The sequence below is a fragment of the Oncorhynchus tshawytscha genome, linkage group LG04, assembly GCF_018296145.1.
Source record: "Oncorhynchus tshawytscha isolate Ot180627B linkage group LG04, Otsh_v2.0, whole genome shotgun sequence".
NCBI classification, from domain to species: Eukaryota; Metazoa; Chordata; class Actinopteri; order Salmoniformes; family Salmonidae; genus Oncorhynchus; species Oncorhynchus tshawytscha.
In genome coordinates this window covers 4,880,269-4,908,008 of record NC_056432.1, presented here as the reverse complement: position 1 = coordinate 4,908,008, position 27,740 = coordinate 4,880,269, and the positions used below count along the sequence as shown (strand labels likewise).

Sequence of the window (27,740 nt, the reverse complement as noted above, 5' to 3'; positions counted from 1 at the left end):
TCTTACCCAAACATTCTTACCCAAACATTCTTACCCTAACATTCTTACCCTAACATTCTTACCCATTCGTACCCTAAAAATTCTTTCCCAAACATTCTTACCCTAAAAATTCTTACCCATTCTTACCCTTACATTCTTACCTTAACATTCTTACCCATTCTTACCCTAACATTCTTACCCAAACATTCTTACCCAAACATTCTTACCCAAACATTCTTACCCTAACATTCTTACCCTAACATTCTTACCCATTCGTACCCTAAAAATTCTTACCCAAACATTCTTACCCATTCTTACCCTAACATTCTTACCCAAACATTCTTACCCAAACATTCTTACCCATTCTTACCCAAACATTCTTACCCATTCTTACCCTAACATTTTTACCCTAACATTCTTACCCTAACATTCTAACCCATTCTTACCCTAACATTCTTACCCTAACATTCTAACCCATTCTTACCCAAACATTCTTACCCTAACATTCTTACCCATTCTTACCCTAAAAATTCTTACCCATTCTTACCCTAAAAATTCTTACCCAAACATTCTTACCCAAACATTCTTACCCATACATTCTTACCCATACATTCTTACCCTAAAAATTCTTACCCATTCTTACCCTAACATTCTTACCCTAACATTCTTACCCATTCGTACCCTAAAAATACACTGGTGTTACAATTTAAGAAGTGTGCAACTAGGGTTTCATAAATATGGTATCCAACATAAGATTGACAGAACTTCAATGAAGAGCACGTTCATTTCTGTATTGTGATTATGTTTACAGAAGACATTATTCCATATGATTATGTAACACCTGCAGGCCTTATAGGGTTACCTAAAATGGCAGTTCCTGTTTACTGAGGCGTGAACACTTCAACCACAGGAAGGCATGTTCGTGACAAGCTACTACCTCTTGAGTTGGATCATGAGTTCTGAGCATTACAATAGACCAGACAACACATGATCAAAAATATATATCATTTTATTACAAATTTCTCTTTTAAGTTACAAGATTAAAACCACAGGCACTTTTTCAGTTTGTTAGCCAGTACTAACAGTCATGAATTAATAATCCCCGGATGGTAGTCGTCTCTAGACAGACGGGTTGCTTCCCATAACCTACCGGAGTTCCGGGTTTACACGTAGGGAGGAGTTGGGACGTCCGCTTGTTGCCCTAGCAACAAACACAAATCAGTGAATTCTATTAACCTGAAGCGCAGTGCACCAGGTCTATAGCCTGTGACGTGACGTGGGCCAAATTGGTGAGGGAGGAACACCCTTCTCAAATAGAACAGTAATCTGCGCCGCTCGGCCATGTTGTCAACAAGGAGCACGGTGTGTCTTCCAGACACGAGATGTCGTATGTTAACATTTTCAAACTACTTTTTGTTGTCAACACTTTTTTTTTTTGCATGGAGCACGTGATTAGTCTGTCTTCCAGAGCACTTTGCCGTGTGCTTTGAATTGGGATCTGGCTCACGCCCGGGAGGCGGTTCCTTTTTCATGTTAACATTTTCAAACTACATTTTTTATTGGGGGGAGTTGTCAGTCTGAAAGCAATCATTCTTTCCTCCCTTTTTTGCATGTCTTGTTATTCATCCCAGAATCCTGATTCATTACTACACGTGATTAGTCTAGTCTAGGCTACATCACTAGCAAGAACGACAAAAACAACGGCAGCAACGACAACAACGACAGCAACGACAACAACGATAGCAGCGATAGCAACGACAACAACGACAGCAACGATAGCAACGACAACAACGTTAGCAACGACAGCAACGACAACAACGACAGCAACGATAGCAACGACAACAACGACAGCAACGACAGCAACGATAGCAACGACAACAACGACAGCAACGACAACAACGACAACAACGTTAGCAACGACAGCAACGATAACAACGTTAGCAACGACAGCAACGATAGCAACGTTACAACAACAACAACAACGACAACAACAACGACAGCAACGACAACAACGACAGCAACGACAACAACGACAACAACAACAACGACAACAACGACAGCAACGACAACAACGACAGCAACGACAACAACGATAGCAACGATAGCAACGATAGCCGACAACCCTGAATGCAATGAAAACTTAGGACGGATGCGACTACGAGCTATCTCCAACCAGAGCTCCACAGCTCTGACATTTGCAGTTTGGAACCGACGCTCGTTTCTTGGAGCCAAGCGCCACGGACAGCCTCCTGTTCCCTGCACTGCCCTAACAAAGGTGCACGACCCCCCAAAACCGAGGGTGGACTGCAGGTTATACAGAGGTAGTGAACTGAGAAAGAGAGAGAAACAGTAGTTTAAGTAAGATGCTCATATCATGGTAGGACGGACGGTGGTTAAAATGTTCAGACAACGAAACACTGTTGGTTGGAGTGGAATCTCAGTAACTGGGAGTCGAGTCCTGCAGGTGGAATCTCAGTAACTGGGAGTCGAGTCCTGCAGGTGGAATCTCAGTGACTGGGAGTCGAGTCCTGCAGGACAGTTATGGTAGGAAGGAAGGTTTGTGGTTTCTAGAAGGGACATAGAAGCACATCATTTAGGATATACATCGGCATGATAAAACAGTGGCATATGCTGTATGTTGGGGGCGTGTCAGAACTGAGCTAAACTGTATAATAGCCACCCCCCAAGATGAGGATGAAGATCCTAACTTAGACTGTATATAATAGCCCCCCCCCAGACTGTATTACAGATTCTGGATGGACAGGGAAACATGGCTTGCTTTAAAAGTCTTGTCCATAGTTGCCATTTTAAAAACTCATATTTTCACCTTAAAATGTCAGATATGTTAGTGCCGCAACAGCCTTTCCTGTCCATGGGATATTTTTTTATTTAACCTTTATTTAATTTAGGCAAGTCAGTTAAAAACAGATTCTTATTTTACAATGAAGGCCTACCCCCCCCCCAGGCCAAACTCTCTCTTAACCCGGACGACGCTGGGCCAATTGTGCGCCGCCCTATTGGACTCCAGATCACAGCCGGTAGTCATACAGCCCGGTAATTGAACCAGGGCCTGTAGTGACGCCTCTAGCACTGAGATGCGGTGTCTTAAGAACCTCTCTGGACTTCGTCACCTGGCTGACAGTGGACCGTTTCAGATCTAAAAGACAGGTCAACTGGAGCACCTAAAAGGATCTGCTGGAGGTGAACCAATCACAGCAGTGGTGTTGGTCAGGTGACCCACTCCCTTCTCATAGTCTCCTGAGGGTCGGGAAAACTAAATAGATTAATTGAAAAGGCACACTGTTAGGATGGGATTAGATGAACCCTAAACTAATAAACTATTTAAAAAAAAAAATATATATATATATATATTAAAAAAATAACTGGTTTAAACTTCTAACCAGGCAACATCCCCCTTACAGTCTCTGGTACTGTTCCCTGTAGGATTGGAATCATTCACTGTTTTAAGTCATCTGACTACGGTGAACATTTAACTTAGAATGCAATATCAGCTCCTTCAGAAGAATGTGAAGCCCATAGTAGATATGAGGTGGATGGAAGCAAAAGGAGATTGTAAACTGTAACCCACCTGGAAGCCAAAGCCGGGCCCGGGCTGAAGCTCTTGATTCGTCTGGCTCGACCAAGAGGTTATGCGGTGCGGTCCAGCCGGGGCCACTATGAAGGAGATAGGAGACCACGTGACACCTAGGGTGTAGACAGGGAGAGATGAATGGGAAGGAAAGGGAGTGTATCTGTATGTCGTAAGCCCAGATCTGTATGTCCACTCAACCACATCTACTAATCATGCACCAGAGGGTCAATCTGAAGGTATAGACAGGATGAGGGAGTGAGACAATTCACCATCAGAGTAGGAATGCTGATCTAGGATCAGGTCCACTCTGTCCATATAATTCTAGTATTCATTATGATCTTACCTTTTGCGAATTCTTAGTCTGGATTGTTCCCTTGGGTCAAACTGGACTCTGTATATTAATGAAATAGGATTAGCATTGTAAATCCATATGTACATGTACTAGCTAGCTAGCACTGTAGTAGTACCTAATATAGGATAGTTGTTATTAGCTATTCTAGATTAACGTCATGATGATAAGCTCCTCCTACATGTGATCCAGTATTAAAGTTGACCTCCAGTGGCCACCACAACTCCTCCAGCCACATCTGGAAGGCCAAGACAGACAAACAGGGAGACAGGCAGACAGACAAGCTGGCAGACAGACAAGCAGGCAGACAGACAAGCTGGCAGACAGACAGACGCAGACAAACAGGGAGACAGACAAGCTGGCAGACAGACAGACACAGGCAGGCAAAACTGGCAGACAGACAAGCTGGCAGACAGACAGATACAGGCAGGCAGGCAGGCAGACAAAGCTGGCAGACAGACAGACATACAGACACAGACAAACAGGGAGACAGGCAGACAGATAGACAGGGGCAGGCAGGCAGACAGACAGGGGCAGGCAGGCAGACAGACAGACAGACATACAGACGCAGACAAATAGGGAGACAGGCAGACAGACAAGCTGGCAGACTGACAGGGGGGCAGGCAGGCAGACAGACAGACATACAGATGCAAACAAACAGGGAGACAGGCAGGCAGACAGACAGACAGACAAGCTGGCAGACAGACAGACAGACAGACAGACAGACAGACACCCACACAGACAGAGCTGGGCAAAATAGACAAAATGCGAAACCAATATTGCTATTTATAAGTTGCACCTCCGTCACTGGGTCGCGCGTTCTCAAGCCACCCTCTGCCAGCGGCGACACAGTAGCGCCCAAAAGATGTGATAGATGGAGGCTATGACTGTTTTTTGTCTAAACAACACTATAGTGGAATGAAAATATATAATGACATTGCTAAAATAGGCAAATGTTTGGTAGGAAACAACTTTGCCGCCATCATGTCGTCAAATGGATTGCAATGCTGTCATTAGCTAGCAAAGTTAATAAAAAATAGATAGCAATGCTAATGTTGACGTTACCTAGCTAAAAATGTGTGTGGTCTACCCTCAATCTTAGCTAGCTAGCTAACGTTGTACTGCATCTAATGTCAAGCTGGCTACATCAAAATGACAAAAGGTTTTCTTTCTACTTTTGCAATACCATTGTATTTCCAAGCCACTTGAATGCACTTTTGAGTTCTTGAGAAGAGCCATAGCTAGCTACCGTAGTGATCCCCTCAAGAGCAGATCATTTCAGTTCATCATTTATATAGCTTGCTAGCTAGCTAGATGGCTGTGCTAGAAATGATATAGAATCATGCTAGGGCAATTGTTTCAATGCACCTTCTGAATGTGAAATTACAAGACAAAAAGGACACTTACCTTACTTACTTACTTACTTACTTACTTACTTACTGTTCCTCTTTGTATCCTCTTGGTTGTGAAGGTAGAGAAGCTAGCTAATCTCCTTTCCCAGAGGGGGGGGGGGGACACTACACGACTTTCATAATCCTTCACATTAAAAGACAACCACTACAAGATTCTTCACTTGGTGATGAGGATTCTCGATACCATACCGTCTCGCCAACACAATAATGTGATGTGATTAGACTGTTAACATAGCTAGAACGAGCGGTGGCTCAAAGCAGCCTTAAACATATTCAATGAGAAAATCATGTTTGCCATATACAGAGTTGAAATATCTAGCCACCATTTTGAATTGAATAACATTGCTTGCGAACTTCAGAGCTGTAAAGATTTGACAGGGAAGTACAAAACGCATACTGGCCTGCACAGAGCCCTGACCTCAACCCCGTTGAACACCTTTCGGATTAATTGGAACACCGACTGCGAGCCAGGACTAATCGCTCAACATCAGTGCCCGATCTCACTAATGCTCTTGTGCCTGAGTGGAAGCAAGTCCCCGCAGCAATGTTCCAACATCTAGTGGAAAGCCTTCCCAGAAGAGTGGAGGCTGTTATAGCAGCAATGTTCCAACATCTAGTGGAAAGCCTTCCCAGAAGAGTGGAGGCTGTTATAGCAGCAATGTTCCATCATCTAGTGGAAAGCCTTCCCAGAAGAGTGGAGGCTGTTATAGCAGCAAAGGGGGGGGACCAACTCCATGTTAATGCCCATGATTTTGGAATGAGATGTTCGAAGAGCAGGTGTCCACATACACTAACTTACCAAAAGTTTTTTAATATGTCAATACTTGAATTATTTATTTTATATAGTCCATTTTTACTCGTCTTTATCAAGGGTGTCAATCATTTCAAACCCCACTGTATGTACTTGTATGTAATTACAGTATGTGTTGATACATATGTAACCATATATGGGCATATAACACATAGAAGTAACATATGTACAGGTAACTGCCAGAATAAAGGAAACACTTCAGTAAATGAGGGATACAAAGTATTTTGAAAGCAGGTGTTTTCACACAGGTGTGGTTCCGGAGTTAATTAACCAATTAAAACATCCCATCATGCTTAGGGTCATGTATAAAAATGCCCAGTTGCCGATTATTTTGGCTATCATTGCTGGAAGAGATCTCAGTGACTTTGAAAAGAGGTGTCTCAAATGAGCATAGGGGGTTTAAAGGGTGTGTGTGTCTGTCAGTCACCAGATCTCAACCCAACTGAACACTTATCGGAGATTCTGGAGCTGCGCCTGAGACAGTGTTTTCCACCACTATCAACAAAACACCAAATTACGGAATGGCTCCCTCCAATAGAGTTCCAGACACTTGTAGAAGCTATGCCTAAGCACATTAAAGCTGTTCTGGCAGCTCGTGGTGGCCCTATTAAGACCCTTTATGTTGGTGTTTCCTTTATTCTGGCAGTTACCTGTAGATTACCATTTATCATGGGACTGACCATAGACACGTCCTTTGGGCAGGGCAGTGCCTCCATTGGCCAGGCTGTTGAGCTCTCCGGTGGACTCTCCTCTCCGTGACTCTCCTCCGGTACCACCCGTTAACGGCAGCACGGCGTCGTCTGTCCCCTTGGCGCCCGGTAGCTCCTTGAACACGGGAAGCTCCTCCTCTTCCTCCTCAGGGATCTGTTCTAAGGACTCGTCTGAGATCCTGGACAGGGCAGCTCGCTCCTTCTTTATTCGACCTGACCGGGGGGGACGGTGACAACACATTTACACACACATACACACTGTACACACATACTGTCGCAACTCATTAAAGAACCACGACAAGGCTCCTTTTTTCTGCCTGACCAGTGAGGAGACTGTGTCAGGATGATACGTACATAATAACAATAATAATAATAATAATATTAACAACAATAATATATACTATTAACAATAATACTATTAACAATAATACATAACACTATTTACAATAATAAATAATACTATTTACAATAATAATCCTATTAATATGAATACATAACTGTTATTATAATAAATAATACTATCAATAATAATACGAATAATAAAATGAATAAATACTATTACCAATAAATAATACTATTAACAATAAATAATACTATTAACAATAAATAATACTATTAACAATAATAATCTAATTAATAATAATGTTACACAATACTAGCAATAATAAACAATAATAAATATTAGCAATAATATGAATAGTAATAATACATAATAATAATAATAATAACTGTTAATAATTATAAATACTACTATCAATAACAATAGCAATAATAATATAAATAATAATATTAATAATGGTATTAATAATATCAACAATAATACGAATAATATTAATAATACTAGTAATAATACTAATAATATTATTAATAATACTACTAATACATACTGCCGCTACTAATAATATTACTACTAATAATGTTAACAATACTAATAGTAATAATACTATGGATAATGCTATTCATAATAGTACTATTAATAATAATATATTCAACTCTCAAAGTGCTCTAAAGCAACAACATAAAACAGTCAATTAAAAAACAACTTTAATCATCAAGAGTAGATGGGACGGTCAAGAGACTAAATGTTGAGAAAGTTCAAGGCTTGATTGGCATATACACACTGGTATGATGATATGCACACACACAGAAATGTAGGTCTAGAAAATCATTGGACATTTTGGGTCATTTAGCAGACACTCTTATCCAGAGCCACATCTCAGTTAGTTAGCTACCTTAAGATACTGTAGCTAGGTGGGACAACCACATCTCAATTAGTTAGCTACCTTAAGATACTGTAACTAGGTGGGACAACCACATCTCAGTTAGTTAGCTACCTTAAGATACTGTAACTAGGTGGGACAAGCACATCTCAGTTAGTGCATTCATCTTAAGATATCTAGGTGAGACAACTACATATCACAGTTGGTTGCATTCATCTTAAGATATCTAGGTGAGACAACTACATATCACAGTTGGTTGCATTCATCTTAAGATAGCTAGGTGAGACAACTACATATCACAGTTGGTTGCATTCATCTTAAGATAGCTAGATGGGACAAACACATATGCGACTTGTTTCAGGAAATTAGGCGTACAGTATGTCGCAAGTCACGACTTCGCTATTTGAACGTGTATTAATTCTTGTTATATTAAAATGTGTTTTTTTGGCAGAAATGCCTTCTGGAACATTTTAACTTTCACGTGCATTAATAACAAACTTGTATATACGTATAAAGTTGTTAATATTACAAGCCTAGATGCCACAGAAAAAGTCAGAAACATTTGCGCTACCCATGATTGGCTGAGATAATGAATGGGCTGGACATGCCGAGAGATGAGTTTCGTATTGGTCTGCCGTGTAGCGTCTTCTGTCTATAAAATGAGCTGCTCGTTATGCGTAATTCCCCCCCCCCCGGGCCAAGTAAGCTGTACAAACAAAATGGAAACGATACAGAACGTTTTATTTAATAAAAAGCAGTCTGTCGTGAAGCGTTTATCCATGTATGGGTCAAGCTTCAGGGTCAAGCTTCAGGGTCAAGCTTCAGGGTCAAGCTTCAGGGTCAAGCTTCAGGGTCAAGCTTCAGCGTCAAGCTTCAGCGTCAAGCTTCAGTTTCAGATATTATACGTTTCTGATTTTTTTCACTGCAAGTTAAAGCTTAATTGTTAGCTAGCTAGCTAGATAATGTTAGGTGGCTGGCTCTCTAGCTAACAGTACGTGTATGATCTGTGGAGTAAAATCTCAGAAAGCCAATTGCATTGCTAGTTATAGCCTAATGATAGCTAGTTAACACTGATCCTATTTGGTGACAATCTGTTCGTATTGCTAGGACTCTCAAATAAAATTGTATTTGTCACATGCACCGAATACAACAGGTGTAGACCTTACAGTGAAATGCTTACTTGCCCGGGCGCAATTCACGCTGACACGGTCGCCAGGTGTACAGTGTTTCCTTCAACACATTGGTGCTTCTGGGTTAAGCGAGCATTGTGTCAAGATGCAGTGCGGCTTGGCGGGGTCGTGTTTCGGAGGACGCACGGCTCTCCTGGGTCCGTACGGAGGTTGCAGCGAAGGAACAAGACTAACTACCAATTGGATATTATGAAATTGGGGAGAAGGGTAAAAACAATTTGGCTACGGAGAGCGTGATCACACAGTCGTCCGGAATAGCTGGTGCTCTCATGTATGCTTCAGTGTTGCTTGCCTCAAAGCGAGCATGAAAGACATTTAGCTCGTCTGTTGGTTTTCTCTTTGTAATAGTTTTTTTTCCCAGCCCTGCCACATCCAACAAGCGTCAGAGCCGGTGTAGCAGAAATTAATCTTAGTCCTGTATTGACGCTTTGCCGGTTTGATGGTTTGTCTGAGGGCATAACGGGATTCCTTATAAGCTTCCAGATTAGTGTCCCTCTCCTTGAAAGTGGCAGCTCTAGCTTTTAGCTCAGTGCGGATGTTGCCTGTAATCCATGGCTTCTGGTTGGGATATGTACGTAAGGTCACTGTGGGGACGACGTCATCAGTACACTTATTGATGAAGCCGGTGACTGAGGTGGTGTACTCCTCAATGCCATTGGACAAATCTCGGAACATATTCCAGTCTGTGCTAACAAAACAGTCCTGTAGCGTAGCATCCGCGTCATCCGACCACTTCCATATTGAGTGAGGTCACTGGTACTTCCTGCTTAAATTTTTGCTTGTAAACAGGAATCAGGAGGATAGAATTATGGTCAGATTTGCCAAATGGAGGGCGATGGAGAGCTTTGTATGTGTCTTTGTGTGTGGAGTAAAGGTGGTCTCTAGTTTTTTTTTTCCTCTGGTTGCACGTGACATGATGATAGAAATGAGGTAAAACGGATTTAAATTTCCCTGCATTAAGGTCCCCGACCACTAGGAGCATAGCTTCTGGATGAGCATTTTCTTGTTTGTTTATTACTACGAATGCTACGAATAATATAGATGAGGACTTTTGGTAGATAGTGTGGTCTACAGCTTATCATGAGGTACTTTACCTCAGGCAAGAAATACATCGAAACTTCTTTAATATCAGACATTGCGCACCAGCAGTTGTTGACAAATAGACGCACACCCCCGCCCCTTGTCTTACAAGACGTAGCTGCTCGCTCCAGCCGATGCATGGAAAACCCAGCCAGCTCTATATCTCGTCGTTCAGCCACGTCTCGGTGAAACATAAGGAATTCGTTTTTTTTCTCTATGGGTTGGGATTATAGTTCATTGTTAAGCTACATGTCTAAACAAAAGGATTCCACTTCGCCAGATGATGATCCATCAAGTTAGCCAGGTGTCTCTGATGGTGATTATTGTATAATAATGACAACATATTTGTGTCTGGAATTTGTTTTTCAGCATCAGTAGAACACGCCTGACTCTCCTCCACCAGTCATACAAGGATAATGGTCTAATGCCTCCCATCAGAAAGACCTGTAGAACACGCCTGACTCTCCTCCACCAGTCATACAAGGATAATGGTCTAATGCCTCCCATCAGAAAGACCTGTAGAACACGCCTGACTCTCCTCCACCAGTCATACAAGGATAATGGTCTAATGCCTCCCATCAGAAAGACCTGTAGAACACGCCTGACTCTCCTCCACCAGTCATACAAGGATAATGGTCTAATGCCTCCCATCAGAAAGACCTGTAGAACACACCTGACTCTCCTCACCAGTCATACAAGGAGAATGGTCTGATGCCTCCCATCAAAAAGAGAGCTGGCCCGAGCACAGGTTACACCTGAAGCATGAGGACCTGCAGCGAGTGGTGAACTTCATCAACAACTACACAGAGGATAATGCCATAGTGTTACCAGGACGCCACCAAGGACACAAACACTTTGGTGGAAAGCTGCTGCCATCTCATGTAACAATGGTGTGGGTGTGGTGTCCCTACAAGGAATCAAAGACAACACGTTATGATTATGTAATTGACCTCCAACATGATTGGCACTATTTTTATTGATCTCACATTATTTCTGTATTTTCTAGAGGTACGTGTAGTTAGGTCTGTCTTCCTTCAGGAATCTGTGGAGAAAATTGCTGCCCCACATCTCAAGCACTAAGCCCAGCACAGACCTGTGATGTCAGTGACAGAGGAACAACTACCAATTTGCCAGAAGCTGTTAAGTCAGCCAAGCTGAAGAAGCAAGAGCAGCATCTCCTGCTTGTTCAGAGTGAGCATTCTGTCGACCAGAAGATGGTTGCTGACTGCAAGACCACCTGCAAGACCTGCAGTTGTCTCTGGGGGCCCCTACTGAACCAGCAAGCAAAGACATCAGGATGCATTAAAGCTTGGATTTTGCTCAACAAGAAAGCAACATTTCCTCCTTCAAACTGATTATATATATACAGTGCTCAAAAAATAAAGGGAACAGTTAAACACAATGTAACTCCAAGTCAATCACACTTCTGTGAAATCAAACTGTCCACTTAGGAAGCAACACTGATTGACTACATTTCACATGCTGTTGTGCAAATGGAATAGACATCAGGTGGAAATTATAGGCAATTAGCAAGACACCCCCAATAAAGGAGTGGTTCTGCAGGTGGTGACCACAGACCATATACCAACCTTTTTCAAGCAGAAATTTGCTTCCTGCAACACTAACTCAAAAAAGTTCTGGGACACTGTAAAGTCCATGGAGAATAAAAACACCTCCTCCCAGCTGCCCACTGCACTGAAGATAGGAAACACTGTCACCACTGATAAATCCACCATAATTGAGAATTTCAATAAGCATTTTTCTACGGCTGGCCATGTTTTCCACCTGGCTACTCCTACCCCGGTCAACAGCACTGCACCCCCAACAGCAACTCGCCCAAGCCTTCCCCATTTCTCCTTCTCCCAAATCCATTCAGCTGATGTTCTGAAAGAGCTGCAAAATCTGGACCCCTACAAATCAGCCGGGCTAGAATATCTGGACCCTTTCTTTCTAAAATTATCTGCCGAAATTGTTGCCACCCCTATTACTAGCCTGTTCAACCTCTCTTTCGTGTCGTCTGAGATTCCCAAAGATTGGAAAGCAGCTGCGGTCATCCCCCTCTTCAAAGGGGGGGACACTCTTGACCCAAACTGCTACAGACCTATATCTATACTACCGTGCCTTTCTAAGGTCTTCGAAAGGCAAGTCAACAAACAGATTACCGACCATTTCGAATCTCACCATACCTTCTCTGCTATGCAATCTGGTTTCAGAGCTGGTCATGGGTGCACCTCAGCCACGCTCAAGGTCCTAAACGATATCTTATCCGCCATCGATAAGAAACATTACTGTGCAGCCGTATTCATTGATCTGGCCAAGGCTTTCGACTCTGTCAATCACCACATCCTCATCGGCAGACTCGACAGCCTTGGTTTCTCAAATGATTGCCTCGCCTGGTTCACCAACTACTTCTCTGATAGAGTTCAGTGTGTCAAATCGGAGGGTCTGACTCTCTTCTTCTGCTGGTGAGTCTCTGATCCACCTCTACGCAGACGACACCATTCTGTATACTTCCGGCCCTTCTTTGGACACTGTGTTAACAACCCTCCAGGCAAGCTTCAATGCCATACAACTCTCCTTCCGTGGCCTCCAATTGCTCTTAAATACAAGTAAAACTAAATGCATGCTCTTCAACCGATCGCTACCTGCACCTACCCGCCTGTCCAACATCACTACTCTGGACGGCTCTGACTTAGAATACGTGGACAACTACAAATACCTAGGTGTCTGGTTAGACTGTAAACTCTCCTTCCAGACCCATATCAAACATCTCCAATCCAAAGTTAAATCTAGAATTGGCTTCCTATTTCGCAACAAAGCATCCTTCACTCATGCTGCCAAACATACCCTTGTAAAACTGACCATCCTACCAATCCTCGACTTATGCGATGTCATTTACAAAATAGCCTCCAATACCCTACTCAACAAATTGGATGCAGTCTATCACAGTGCAATCCGTTTTGTCACCAAAGCCCCATATACTACCCACCATTGCGACCTGTACGCTCTCGTTGGCTGGCCCTCGCTTCATACTCGTCGCCAAACCCACTGGCTCCATGTCATCTACAAGACCCTGCTAGGTAAAGTCCCCCTTATCTCAGCTCGCTGGTCACCATAGCATCTCCCACCTGTAGCACACGCTCCAGCAGGTATATCTCTCTAGTCACCCCCAAAACCAATTCTTTCTTTGGCCGCCTCTCCTTCCAGTTCTCTGCTGCCTTCTCTCCCTCACTAGCTTTAAGCACCAACTGTCAGAGCAGCTCACAGATTACTGCACCTGTACATAGCCCACCTATAATTTAGCCCAAACAACTACCTCTTTCCCAACTGTATTTAATTTGTATTTATTTATTTATTTTGCTCCTTTGCACCCCATTATTTTTATTTCTACTTTGCACATTCTTCCATTGCAAAACTACCATTCCAGTGTTTTACTTGCTATATTGTATTTACTTTGCCACCATGGCCTTTTTTTTGCCTTTACCTCCCTTCTCACCTCATTTGCTCACATTGTATATAGACTTGTTTATACTGTATTATTGACTGTATGTTTGTTTTACTCCATGTGTAACTCTGTGTCGTTGTATCTGTCGAACTGCTTTGCTTTATCTTGGCCAGGTCGCAATTGTAAATGAGAACTTGTTCTCAACTTGCCGACCTGGTTAAATAAAAGGTCAAATAAAATAAATAAATAAATAAAGACCACTTATCAGTTCCTATGCTTCCTGGCTGATGTTTTGGTCACTTTTGAATGCTGGCGGTGCTTTCATTCTAGTGGTAGCTTGAGTCGGAGTCTACAACCCACACACGTGGCTCAGGTAGTGCAGCTCATCCAGGATGGCACATCAATGTGAGCTGTGGCAAGAAGGTTTGCTGTGTCTGTCAGCGTAGAGTCCACAGCATGGAGACACTACCAGGAGAAAGGCCAGTACATCAGGAGACGTGGAGGAGGCCGTAGGAGGGAAACAACCCAGCAGCAGGACCGCTACCTCCGCCTTTGTGCAAGGAGGAGCACTGCCAGAGCCCTAAAAAATGACCTCCAGCAGGCCACAATTGTGCATGTGTCTGCCAGGTGAGAAACACTGTCAGAAACAGACTCCATGAGGGTGGTATGAGGGCCCGACGTCCACAGGTGGGGGTTGTGCTTACAGCCCAACACCGTGCAGGACGTTGGCATTTGCCAGAGAACACCAAGATTGGCAAATTCGCCACTGGCGCCCTGTGCTCTTCACAGATGAAAGCAGGTTCACACTGAGCACATGTGACAGACGTGACAGAGTCTGGAGACACCGTGGAGAACGTTCTGCTGCCTGCAACATCCTCCAGCATGACCAGTTTGGTGGTGGGTCAGTCATGGTGTGGGGTGGCATTTCTTTGGGGGGCCGCACAGCCCTCCATGTGCTCGCCAGAGGTAGCCTGACTGCCATTAGGTACCGAGATGAGATCCTCAGATCCCTTGTGAGACCATATGCTGGTGCGGTTGGCCCTGGGTTCCTCCTAATGCAAGACAATGCTAGAACTCATATGGCTGGAGTGTGTCAGCAGTTCCTGCAAGAGGAAGGCATTGATGCTATGGACTGGCCCGCCCGTTCCCCAGACCTGAATCCAATTAAGCACATCTGGGACATCATGTCTCGCTCCATCCACCAACGCCACATTGCACCACAGACTGTCCAGGAGTTGGCGGGGGGTTATACAGGCACGTGGAGGCCACACACACTACTGAGTCTCATTTTGACTTGTTTTAAGGACATTACATCAAAGTTGGATCAGCCTGTAGTGTGGGTTTCCACTTTAATTTTGAGTGTGACTACAAATCCAGACCTCCATGGGTTGATAAATTTGATTTTCATTGATAATTTTTGTGTGATTTTGTTGTCAGCACATTCAACTATGTAAAGAAAAAAGTAGTTAATAAGAATATTTCATTCATTCAGATCTAGGATGTGTTATTTTAGTGTTCCCTTTATTTTTTTTGAGCAGTGTATATATATATATACATATATACACAGTACCAGTCAAACGTTTTCCATTATTTTTACTATTTTCTACATGGTTGAATAATGGTGAAGACATCAAAACTACGAAATAACACATACGGAATCATGTAGTAACCAAAAAACCAAAACAATAAAAAAAGTAGCCACCCTTTACCTTGACAACAGTTTTGCAAACTCTTGGCATTCTCTCAACCAGCTTCATGAGGTAGTCACCTGGAATGCATTTCAATTAACAGATGTGCCTAATTTGTGGAACGTCTTTCCTTCTTAATGCGTTTGAGTCAATCAGTTGTGTTGTGACAAGGTAGAGGTGGTATACAAGGTAGGGGTTAAATTAAACGGCCTGCTACTCGGGCCCAGAAGATATGATATGCATATAACTGGTTGATGTGGATAGAAAACACTCTAAAGTTTCCAAAACTGTTAAAATAGTGTCTGTGAGTATAACAGAACTGATTTAGCAGGCGAAAACCTGAGAAAAATGCATTCAGGAAGTAGTTTTTTTGGGGTTTTGTAGTTTTCTATTCAATGCCATTTCAGTATCCATTGACTTAGGACTCCATTTGCAGTTCCTATGCCTTCCACTAGATGTCAACAGTCTTTAGAAATCGTTTCAGGCTTGTATTCTTATAAATGAGGGAGTAAGACCAGTCTGAACGAGTGGACCCTAATGTGTCACAGAGCTTTTTCATGCGCATGTGCATTTCTTTTTTACCTTTTATACTGACGACGTCATTGTCCGGTTGAAATATTATAGATCATTGAGGCTAAAAAACAACCTGAGGATTGAATATAAACATCATTTGACATGTTTCTATGAACTTTACAGATACAATTTGGATTTTTTGTCTGATTGTTTTGACTGAGTTTGAGCCTGTGGATTACTGAAGAAAACGCGCGAAAACGGAGGTTTTTGGATATAAAGAGACATCATCGAACAAAAGGAACATTTATTGAGTAAATTAATGTCTTTTGATTGCCACCATATGAAGATCATCAAAGGTAAGGGATACATTTTCTCTCTATTTCTGAGTTTTGTACACTTCTGCTTGGCTGGTTACTGTTTGTAATAATTTGTCAACTGGGCTATGTTCTGGGCTAGGTATGTTCTGAGCTAGGTATGTTCTGGGCTAGGCATGCTTTCGCCGAAAAAGCATTTTATAAATATGACACTGTGGTTGGTTTAACAAGAAGTTCATCTTTAAACCTATGTAAAATCTGTTTTGTTTTCTGAATTTTTATAATGAGCATTTCTGTAATTGAATTTGGTGCTCTGCAACCTCACTGGATGTTGGCCAGATGAAACGCTAGCGTCCCACGTACCCTAGAGAGGTTAAACCCTCCTGGAAGTTAAGTAAACAAATACGGAAGATTTGACCAAATAAGTTGAAGTCCATATTATGCCAAGAAACAGCTCAAATAAGCAAAAATAAATGACAGTCCATCATTGGTTGAGAGAATGCCAAGACTGTACAAAGCTGTCATCAAGGGAAAGAATATCAAATACTATCTACTATCCTTCTGATCCTATGTAGCCAGGTCCCATCTACTATCCTTCTGACCCTATGTAGCCAGGTCCCATCTACTATCCTTCTGACCCTATGTAGCCAGGCCTATCTACTATCCTTCTGACCCTATGTAGCCAGGTCCATCTACTATCCTTCTGACCCTATGTAGCCAGGTCCCATCTACTATCCTTCTGACCCTATGTAGCCAGGTCCCATCTACAATCCTTCTGACCCTATGTAGCCAGGCCCCATCTACTATCCTTCTGACCCTCTGTAGCCAGGTCCCATCTACTATCCTTCTGACCCTATGTAGCCAAGTCCCATCTACTATCCTTCTGACCCTCTGTAGCCAGGTCCCCTCTACTATCCTTCTGACCCTATGTAGCCAGGCCCATCTACTATCCTTCTGACCCTATGTAGCCAGGTCCCATCTACTATCCTTCTGATCCTATGTAGCCAGGTCCCATCTACTATCCTTCTGACCCTCTGTAGCCAGGTCCCATCTACTATCCTTCTGACCCTATGTAGCCAGGTCCAATCTACTATCCTTCTGACCCTCTGTAGCCAGGTCCCCTCTACTATCCTTCTGACCCTATGTAGCCAGGCCCATCTACTATCCTTCTGACCCTATGTAGCCAGGTCCATCTACTATCCTTCTGACCCTATGTAGCCAGGTCCCATCTACTATCCTTCTGACCCTATGTAGCCAGGTCCCATCTACTATCCTTCTGACCCTCTGTAGCCAGGTCCCTCTACAATCCTTCTGACCCTATGTAGCCAGGTCCATCTACTATCCTTCTGACCCTATGTAGCCAGGTCCCATCTACTATCCTTCTGACCCTATGTAGCCAGGTCCCATCTACTATCCTTCTGACCCTATGTAGCCAGGTCCCATCTACTATCCTTCTGACCCTCTGTAGCCAGGTCCCATCTACTATCCTTCTGACCCTCTGTAGCCAGGTCCCATCTACTATCCTTCTGACCCTCTGTAGCCAGGCCCATCTACTATCCTTCTGACCCTATGTAGCCAGGCCAATCTACTATCCTTCTGACCCTCTGTAGCCAGGTCCCATATACTATTCTTCTGACCCTATGTAGCCAGGTCCCATCTACTATTCTTCTGACCCTCTGTAGCCAGGTCCCATCTACTATTATTCTGACCCTATGTAGCCAGGTCCATCTACTATCCTTCTGACCCTCTGTAGCCAGGTCCCATCTACTATCCTTCTGACCCTATGTAGCCAGGTCCCATCTACTATCCTTCTGACCCTATGTAGCCAGGTCCCATCTACTATCCTTCTGACCCTCTGTAGCCAGGTCCCATCTACTATCCTTCTGACCCTATATAGCCAGGTCCCATCTACTATCCTTCTGACCCAGGTCCATCTACTATCCTCCTGACCCTCTGTAGCCAGGTCCCATCTACTATCCTTCTGACCCTATGTAGCCAGGTCCCATCTACTATCCTTCTGACCCTATGTAGCCAGGTCCCATCTACAATCCTTCTGACCCTATGTAGCCAGGTCCCATCTACTATCCTTCTGACCCTATGTAGCCAGGTCCCATCTACTATCCTTCTGACCCTATGTAGCCAGGTCCCATCTATAATCCTTCTGACCCTATGTAGCCAGGTCCATCTACTATCCTTCTGACCCTATGTAGCCAGGTCCATCTGACTAGCCAGGTCCATCTACTATCTGACCCTATGTAGCCAGGTCCCATCTACTATCCTTCTGACCCTATGTAGCCAGGTCCCATCTACTATCCTTCTGACCCTATGTAGCCAGGTCCCATCTACTATCCTTCTGACCCTATGCAGCCAGGTCCCATCTACAATCCTTCTGACCCTCTGTAGCCAGGTCCCATCTACTATCCTTCTGACCCTATGTAGCCAAGTCCCATCTACTATCCTTCTGACCCTCTGTAGCCAGGTCCCATCTACTATCCTTCTGACCCTATGTAGCCAGGCCCATCTACTATCCTTCTGACCCTAGCCAGGTCCCATCTACTATCCTTCTGATCCTATGTAGCCAGGTCCCATCTACTATCCTTCTGACCCTCTGTAGCCAGGTCCCATCTACTATCCTTCTGACCCTATGTAGCCAGGTCCAATCTACTATCCTTCTGACCCTCTGTAGCCAGGTCCCCTCTACTATCCTCTGACCCTATGTAGCCAGGCCCATCTACTATCCTTCTGACCCTATGTAGCCAGGTCCATCTACTATCCTTCTGACCCTATGTAGCCAGGTCCCATCTACTATCCTTCTGACCCTATGTAGCCAGGTCCCATCTACTATCCTTCTGACCCTCTGTAGCCAGGTCCCATCTACAATCCTTCTGACCCTATGTAGCCAGGTCCATCTACTATCCTTCTGACCCTATGTGAGCCAGGTCCCATCTACTATCCTTCTGACCCTATGTAGCCAGGTCCCATCTACTATCCTTCTGACCCTATGTAGCCAGGTCCCATCTACTATCCTTCTGACCCTCTGTAGCCAGGTCCCATCTACTATCCTTCTGACCCTCTGTAGCCAGGTCCCATCTACTATCCTTCTGACCCTCTGTAGCCAGGCCCATCTACTATCCTTCTGACCCTATGTAGCCAGGCCCATCTACTATCCTTCTGACCCTCTGTAGCCAGGTCCCATATACTATTCTTCTGACCCTATGTAGCCAGGTCCCATCTACTATTCTTCTGACCCTCTGTAGCCAGGTCCCATCTACTATTATTCTGACCCTATGTAGCCAGGTCCATCTACTATCCTTCTGACCCTCTGTAGCCAGGTCCCATCTACTATCCTTCTGACCCTATGTAGCCAGGTCCCATCTACTATCCTTCTGACCCTATGTAGCCAGGTCCCATCTACTATCCTTCTGACCCTCTGTAGCCAGGTCCCATCTACTATCCTTCTGACCCTATATAGCCAGGTCCCATCTACTATCCTTCTGACCCAGGTCCATCTACTATCCTCCTGACCCTCTGTAGCCAGGTCCCATCTACTATCCTTCTGACCCTATGTAGCCAGGTCCCATCTACTATCCTTCTGACCCTATGTAGCCAGGTCCCATCTACAATCCTTCTGACCCTATGTAGCCAGGTCCCATCTACTATCCTTCTGACCCTATGTAGCCAGGTCCCATCTACTATCCTTCTGACCCTATGTAGCCAGGTCCCATCTATAATCCTTCTGACCCTATGTAGCCAGGTCCATCTACTATCCTTCTGACCCTATGTAGCCAGGTCCCATCTACAATCCTTCTGACCCTATGTAGCCAGGTCCATCTACTATCCTTCTGACCCTATGTAGCCAGGTCCCATCTACTATCCTTCTGACCCTATGTAGCCAGGTCCCATCTACTATCCTTCTGACCCTATGTAGCCAGGTCCCATCTACTATCCTTCTGACCCTCTGTAGCCAGGTCCCATCTACTATCCTTCTGACCCTCTGTAGCCAGGTCCCATCAACTATCCTTCTGACCCTATGTAGCCAGGTCCCATCTACTATCCTTCTGATCCTATGTAGCCAGGCCCATCTACTATCCTTCTGACCCTCTGTAGCCAGGCCCATCTACTATCCTTCTGACCCTATGTAGCCAGGTGACCCTCTGTAGCCAGGTCCCATATACTATTCTTCTGACCCTATGTAGCCAGGTCCCATCTACTATTCTTCTGACCCTCTGTAGCCAAGTCCCATCTACTATTATTCTGACCCTATGTAGCCAGGTCCATCTACTATCCTTCTGACCCTCTGTAGCCAGGTCCCATCTACTATCCTTCTGACCCTATGTAGCCAGGTCCCATCTACTATCCTTCTGACCCTATGTAGCCAGGTCCCATCTACTATCCTTCTGACCCTCTGTAGCCAGGCCCATCTACTATCCTTCTGACCCTCTGTAGCCAGGCCCATCTACTATCCTTCTGACCCTATGTAGCCAGGCCCATCTACTATCCTTCTGACCCTCTGTAGCCAGGTCCCATATACTATTCTTCTGACCCTATGTAGCTAGTTCCCATCTACTATTCTTCTGACCCCTGTAGCCAAGTCCCATCTACTATTATTCTGACCCTATGTAGCCAGGTCCATCTACTATCCCTGACCCTCTGTAGCCAGGTCCCATCTACTATCCTTCTGACCCTATGTAGCCAGGTCCCATCTACTATCCTTCTGACCCTATGTAGCCAGGTCCCATCTACTATCCTTCTGACCCTCTGTAGCCAGGTCCCATCTACTATCCTTCTGACCCTATATAGCCAGGTCCCATCTACTATCCTTCTGACCCAGGTCCATCTACTATCCTCCTGACCCTCTGTAGCCAGGTCCCATCTACTATCCTTCTGACCCTATGTAGCCAGGTCCCATCTACTATCCTTCTGACCCTATGTAGCCAGGTCCCATCTACAATCATTCTGACCCTATGTAGCCAGGTCCCATCTACAATCCTTCTGACCCTATGTAGCCAGGTCCATCTACTATCCTTCTGACCCTATGTAGCCAGGTCCCCCCAATGACCCTATGTAGCCAGGTCCATCTACAATCCTTCTGACCCTATGTAGCCAGGTCCATCTACAATCCTTCTGACCCTATGTAGCCAGGTCGCATCTACTATCCTTCTGACCCTATGTAGCCAGGTCCCATCTACTATCCTTCTGACCCTATGTAGCCAGGTCCCATCTACTACCCTTCTGACCCTATGCAGCCAGGTCCCATCTACTATCCTTCTGACCCTATGCAGCCAGGTCCCATCTACTACCCTTCTGACCCTATGCAGCCAGGTCCCATCTACTATCCTTCTGACCCTATGTAGCCAGGTCCCATCTACAATCCTTCTGACCCTATGTAGCCAGGTCCCATCTACAATCCTTCTGACCCTCTGTAGCCAGGTCCCATCTACAATCCTTCTGACCCTCTGTAGCCAGGTCCCATCTTCAATCCTTCTGACCCTCTGTAGCCAGGTCCCATCTACTATCCTTCTGACCCTATGTAGCCAGGTCCCATCTACTATCCTTCTGACCCTATGTAGCCAGGTCCCATCTACTATCCTTCTGACCCTATGTAGCCAGGTCCCATCTACAATCCTTCTGACCCCCTGTAGCCAGGTCCCATCTACTATCCTTCTGACCCTATGTAGCCAGGTCCATCTACTATCCTTCTGACCCTATGTAGCCAGGTCCATCTACTATCCTTCTGACCCTATGTAGCCAGGTCCAATCTACAATCCTTCTGACCCAGGTCCATCTACTTTTTAACTCCTCGCAAGTGTGGCTTGTTTGGTGTCAGCTGTGAAGGAATACCACAACAAGTCAACTACTTCATTGATGAAGGCATGTCATTCAGCAAAGGCAGCAGTGCAGTCCTCAACTACATGCACCATTTCTTCACCAACTACGGAGTTGGGGAGACACGTGAACTGTGATAACTACAGTGGCCAAAACAGGAACAAGTTTGTTTTCTGGTATTGTGTCTGATGGACCATGCACAACTTCACCACACTCTGGCCCTTCACTTCCTGATCACAGGCCACACCAAGTCCCCCCCCCCCGACTAGTGCCCTCGGCCTCATCAAGCGGCGCTTCAGAAAGACCAGAGTGAACACTTTGACTGAGATTGCTATAGGCCGTGAAGGGCAGCACTGTGACAGGGGTCAACGTCCCACATTTGGTTGGACTGGAGGATGGTACCGTACCAGCACTTTAGGTGAGGTATGAGGTTATTCTTCTTATCTAAACTCGGAAGATGAATTGATGTTGTGCAAGGTTTAAATGTCTTCTACATTTTGTTTTGTTTTTTCCTGTTTTACAGCTTCGATGCTCTGAAGCCTGGTGTTGTTGTCGCCAAGGAGCGTTGGGACTGGACACAGCTAGACGAACGTATCTTTTGAGAAGAAGAAGCTACGGACATCACATGCCCTGCACCGAAAGTCAAGGGCAGGAAAGAAACAGGCTCTCCGAAAATAGATTCTCTTGTTCATGCGTGGTTCGGACGGACCAGTTCATCACCGGGGGAAAGTTCCCAGTCCTCAGCACTATCAGCAGTGCCTCTATTCACATAACTCTCTCCTTACACACACGCTATAAGTCACTGCTACTATTTATTATTTTATCCTGCTGGTCAGCTACATTACCCCTGATTATAATGCTTATAACTACCTCATCAATCACCAGTATCACTGATATGGTCTTGTACATACTTTATTTTATTCCCTACTGACATTGATACTTGTTATTTTTCTCCTTTATATTGATATTGCTACTATGCAAGTAACCATTTCGCTGAGACAACAGTAGATCACAGCAGCCATCTTAAGATAGCTACTGTAGGTGGAACAAACATAGTACTCACAGTCATAGTGAGTACATTTTTAGAGACGAGGTTCAATTTCACACACAGTATAAACACACACGTACAGTTTGCGGACGGTAGTGTGTTGTGATTGACAAAGCATCTGTCTGTCTGTTGTGTTGTGTTGATCTGGTTTTGTTTATGCTTGTGGAAAGAGCAGAGGGACCTCTCCACTATGTTCCTGTTAGTGGAATGTTATGCAGCCGTCAGCTGATCTGGGGAGAGAGAAACCTAATCCTAACGTTTAGAAAGTGCTTAGCAACCACTCAATCAGAAACAGTTTGACTCTCACAGCAGCAGTGTGTGTGTGTGTGTGTGTGTGTGTGTGTGTGTGTGTGTGTGTGTGTGTGTGTGTGTGTGTGTGTGTTTGACCTTGACATCAGCAGGCAAAACTCACATTAGGACTTAATTACGCCTGCATACCAGAGTCAATGTGTTTAGAGTCAAAACATTGAAGTTTCTGCATTATGAGGCATTTACATGACACTACAATATTCTATAACAGTCATGTTAGAACCTCATTAACATAACACTACAACATTCTATAACAGTCATGTTAGAACCTCATTAACATGACACTACAACATTCTATAACAGTCATGTTAGAACCTCATTAACATGACACTACAACATTCTATAACAGTCATGTTAGAACCTCATTAACATGTCACTACAACATTCTATAACAGTCATGTTAGAACCTCATTAACATGTCACTACAACATTCTATAACAGTCATGTTAGAACCTCATTAACATGACACTACAACATTCTATAACAGTCATGTTAGAACCTCATTAACATGACACTACAACATTCTATAACAGTCATGTTAGAACCTCATTAACATGTCACTACAACATTCTATAACAGTCATGTTAGAACCTCATTAACATGTCACTACAACATTCTATAACAGTCATGTTAGAACCTCATTAACATGTCACTACAACATTCTATAACAGTCATGTTAGAACCTCATTAACATGTCACTACAACATTCTATAACAGTCATGTTAGAACCTCATTAACATGTCACTACAACATTCTATAACAGTCATGTTAGAACCTCATTAACATGTCACTACAACATTCTATAACAGTCATGTTAGAACCTCATTAACATGTCACTACAACATTCTATAACAGTCATGTTAGAACCTCATTAACATGTCACTACAACATTCTATAACAGTCATGTTAGAACCTCATTAACATGTCACTACAACATTCTATAACAGTCATGTTAGAACCTCATTAACATGACACTACAACATTCTATAACAGTCATGTTAGAACCTCATTAACATGACACTACAACATTCTATAACAATCATGTTAGAACCTCATTAACATGAAACTACAACATTCTATAACAGTCATGTTAGAACCTCATTAACATGACACTACAATATTCTATAACAGTCATGTTAGAACCTCATTAACATGAAACTACAACATTCTATAACAGTCATGTTAGAACCTCATTAACATGTCACTACAACATTCTATAACAGTCATGTTAGAACCTCATTAACATGTCACTACAACAGCCATGTTAGAACCTCATTAACATGACACTACAACATTCTATAACAGCCATGTTAGAACCTCATTAACATGACACTACAACATTCTATAACAGTCATGTTAGAACCTCATTAACATGACACTACAACATTCTATAACAGTCATGTTAGAACCCCATTAACATGACACTACAACATTCTATAACAGCCATGTTAGAACCCCATTTCGAAACTACAACAGCCATGTTAGAACCTCATTAACATGACACTACAACATTCTATAACAGTCATGTTAGAACCCCATTAACATGACACTACAACATTCTATAACAGCCATGTTAGAACCTCATTAACATGACACTACAACATTCTATAACAGCCATGTTAGAACCTCATTAACATGACACTACAACATTCTATAACAGTCATGTTAGAACCCCATTAACATGACACTACAACATTCTATAACAGCCATGTTAGAACCCCATTTACACTAAACTACTATAACAGCCATGTTAGAACCCCATTAACATGACACTACAACATTCTATAACAGTCATGTTAGAACCCCATTAACATGACACTACAACATTCTATAACAGCCATGTTAGAACCTCATTAACATGACACTACAACATTCTATAACAGCCATGTTAGAACCTCATTAACATGTCACTACAACATTCTATAACAGTCATGTTAGAACCCCATTAACATGACACTACAACATTCTATAACAGCCATGTTAGAACCCCATTTACATGAAACTACAACATTCTATAACAGTCATGTTAGAACCTCATTAACATGTCACTACAACATTCTATAACAGTCATGTTAGAACCTCATTAACATGACACTACAACAGCCATGTTAGAACCTCATTAACATGACACTACAACATTCTATAACAGTCATGTTAGAACCTCATTAACATGACACTACAACATTCTATAACAGCCATGTTAGAGCCTCATTAACATGACACTACAATATTCTATACCAGTCTTGTTAGAACCTCATTAACATGACACTACAACATTCTATAACAGCCATGTTAGAACCTCATTAACATGACACTACAACAGTCATGTTAGAACCTCATTAACATGACACTACAACATTCTATAACAGCCATGTTAGAACCTCATTAACATGACACTACAACATTCTATAACAGCCATGTTAGAGCCTCATTAACATGACACTACAACATTCTATAACAGTCATGTTAGAACCTCATTAACATGACACTACAACATTCTATAACAGCCATGTTAGAACCTCATTAACATGACACTACAACATTCTATAACAGTCATGTTAGAACCTCATTAACATGACACTACAACATTCTATAACAGCCATGTTAGAGCCTCATTAACATGACACTACAATATTCTATACCAGTCTTGTTAGAACCTCATTAACATGACACTACAACATTCTATAACAGCCATGTTAGAACCTCATTAACATAACACTACAACATTCTATAACAGTCATGTTAGAACCCCATTAACATGACACTACAATATTCTATAACAGTCATGTTAGAGCCTCATTAACATGACACTACAACATTCTATAACAGTCATGTTAGAACCTCATTAACATGACACTACAATATTCTATAACAGTCATGTTAGAACCTCATTAACATGACACTACAACAGCCATGTTAGAACCTCATTAACATGACACTACAACAGCCATGTTAGAACCTCATTAACATGACACTACAATATTCTATACCAGTCATGTTAGAACCTCATTAACATGACACTACAATATTCTATAACAGTCATGTTAGAACCTCATTAACATGACACTACAACATTCTATAACAGTCATGTTAGAACCCCATTAACATGACACTACAACATTCTATAACAGTCATGTTAGAGCCTCATTAACATAACACTACAACATTCTATAACAGTCATGTTAGAGCCTCATTAACATGACACTACAACATTCTATAACAGTCATGTTAGAGCCTCATTAACATGACACTACAACATTCTATAACAGTCATGTTAGAGCCTCATTAACATGACACTACAACATTCTATAACAGTCATGTTAGAACCCCATTAACATGACACTACAACATTATATAACAGTCATGTTAGAACCTCATTAACATGACACTACAACATTCTATAACAGTCATGTTAGAACCCCATTAACATGACACTACAACATTCTATAACAGTCATGTTAGAGCCTCATTAACATAACACTACAACATTCTATAACAGTCATGTTAGAGCCTCATTAACATGACACTACAACATTCTATAACAGTCATGTTAGAACCTCATTAACATGACACTACAACATTCTATAACAGTCATGTTAGAGCCCCATTAACATGACACTACAACAGTCATGTTAGAACCTCATTAACATGACACTACAACAGTCATGTTAGAGCCCCATTAACATGACACTACAACAGTCATGTTAGAACCTCATTAACATGACACTACAACAGCCATGTTAGAACCCCATTAACATGACACTACAACATTCTATAACAGCCATGTTAGAGCCTCATTAACATGACACTACAACAGCCATGTTAGAACCCCATTAACATGACACTACAACAGCCATGTTAGAACCCCATTAACATGACACTACAACAGCCATGTTAGAACCCCATTAACATGACACTACAACATTCTATAACAGCCATGTTAGAACCTCATTAACATGACACTACAACATTCTATAACAGCCATGTTAGAACCTCATTAACATGACACTACAACATTCTATAACAGCCATGTTAGAGCCTCATTAACATGACACTACAACAGCCATGTTAGAACCCCATTAACATGACACTACAACAGCCATGTTAGAACCCCATTAACATGACACTACAACAGCCATGTTAGAACCCCATTAACATGACACTACAACATTCTATAACAGCCATATTAGAGCCTCATTAACATGACACTACAACAGCCATGTTAGAACCCCATTAACATGACACTACAACAGC

At 43.0% G+C, this 27,740-nt stretch overlaps 1 protein-coding gene and 1 long non-coding RNA gene across 2 annotated transcripts in view; both read right to left on the bottom strand.

Moving 5' to 3' along the window:
- Positions 1–27,740, bottom strand: part of LOC112246541 (sodium-dependent phosphate transporter 2-like) — a 151,389-nt gene that overhangs the window by 26,607 nt on the left and 97,042 nt on the right. The window contains 1 exon segment of the mRNA XM_042320239.1: positions 6,824–7,066. Within this exon segment, the coding sequence (XP_042176173.1) occupies positions 6,824–7,066 (243 nt within the window).
- Positions 2,413–5,778, bottom strand: LOC112246547. Its single transcript, XR_006083180.1, has 4 exons — positions 5,349–5,778; positions 3,915–3,962; positions 3,569–3,684; positions 2,413–2,546 (listed from the first exon to the last, which is right to left on the bottom strand). It is a non-coding gene; the product is annotated as an uncharacterized LOC112246547 (long non-coding RNA).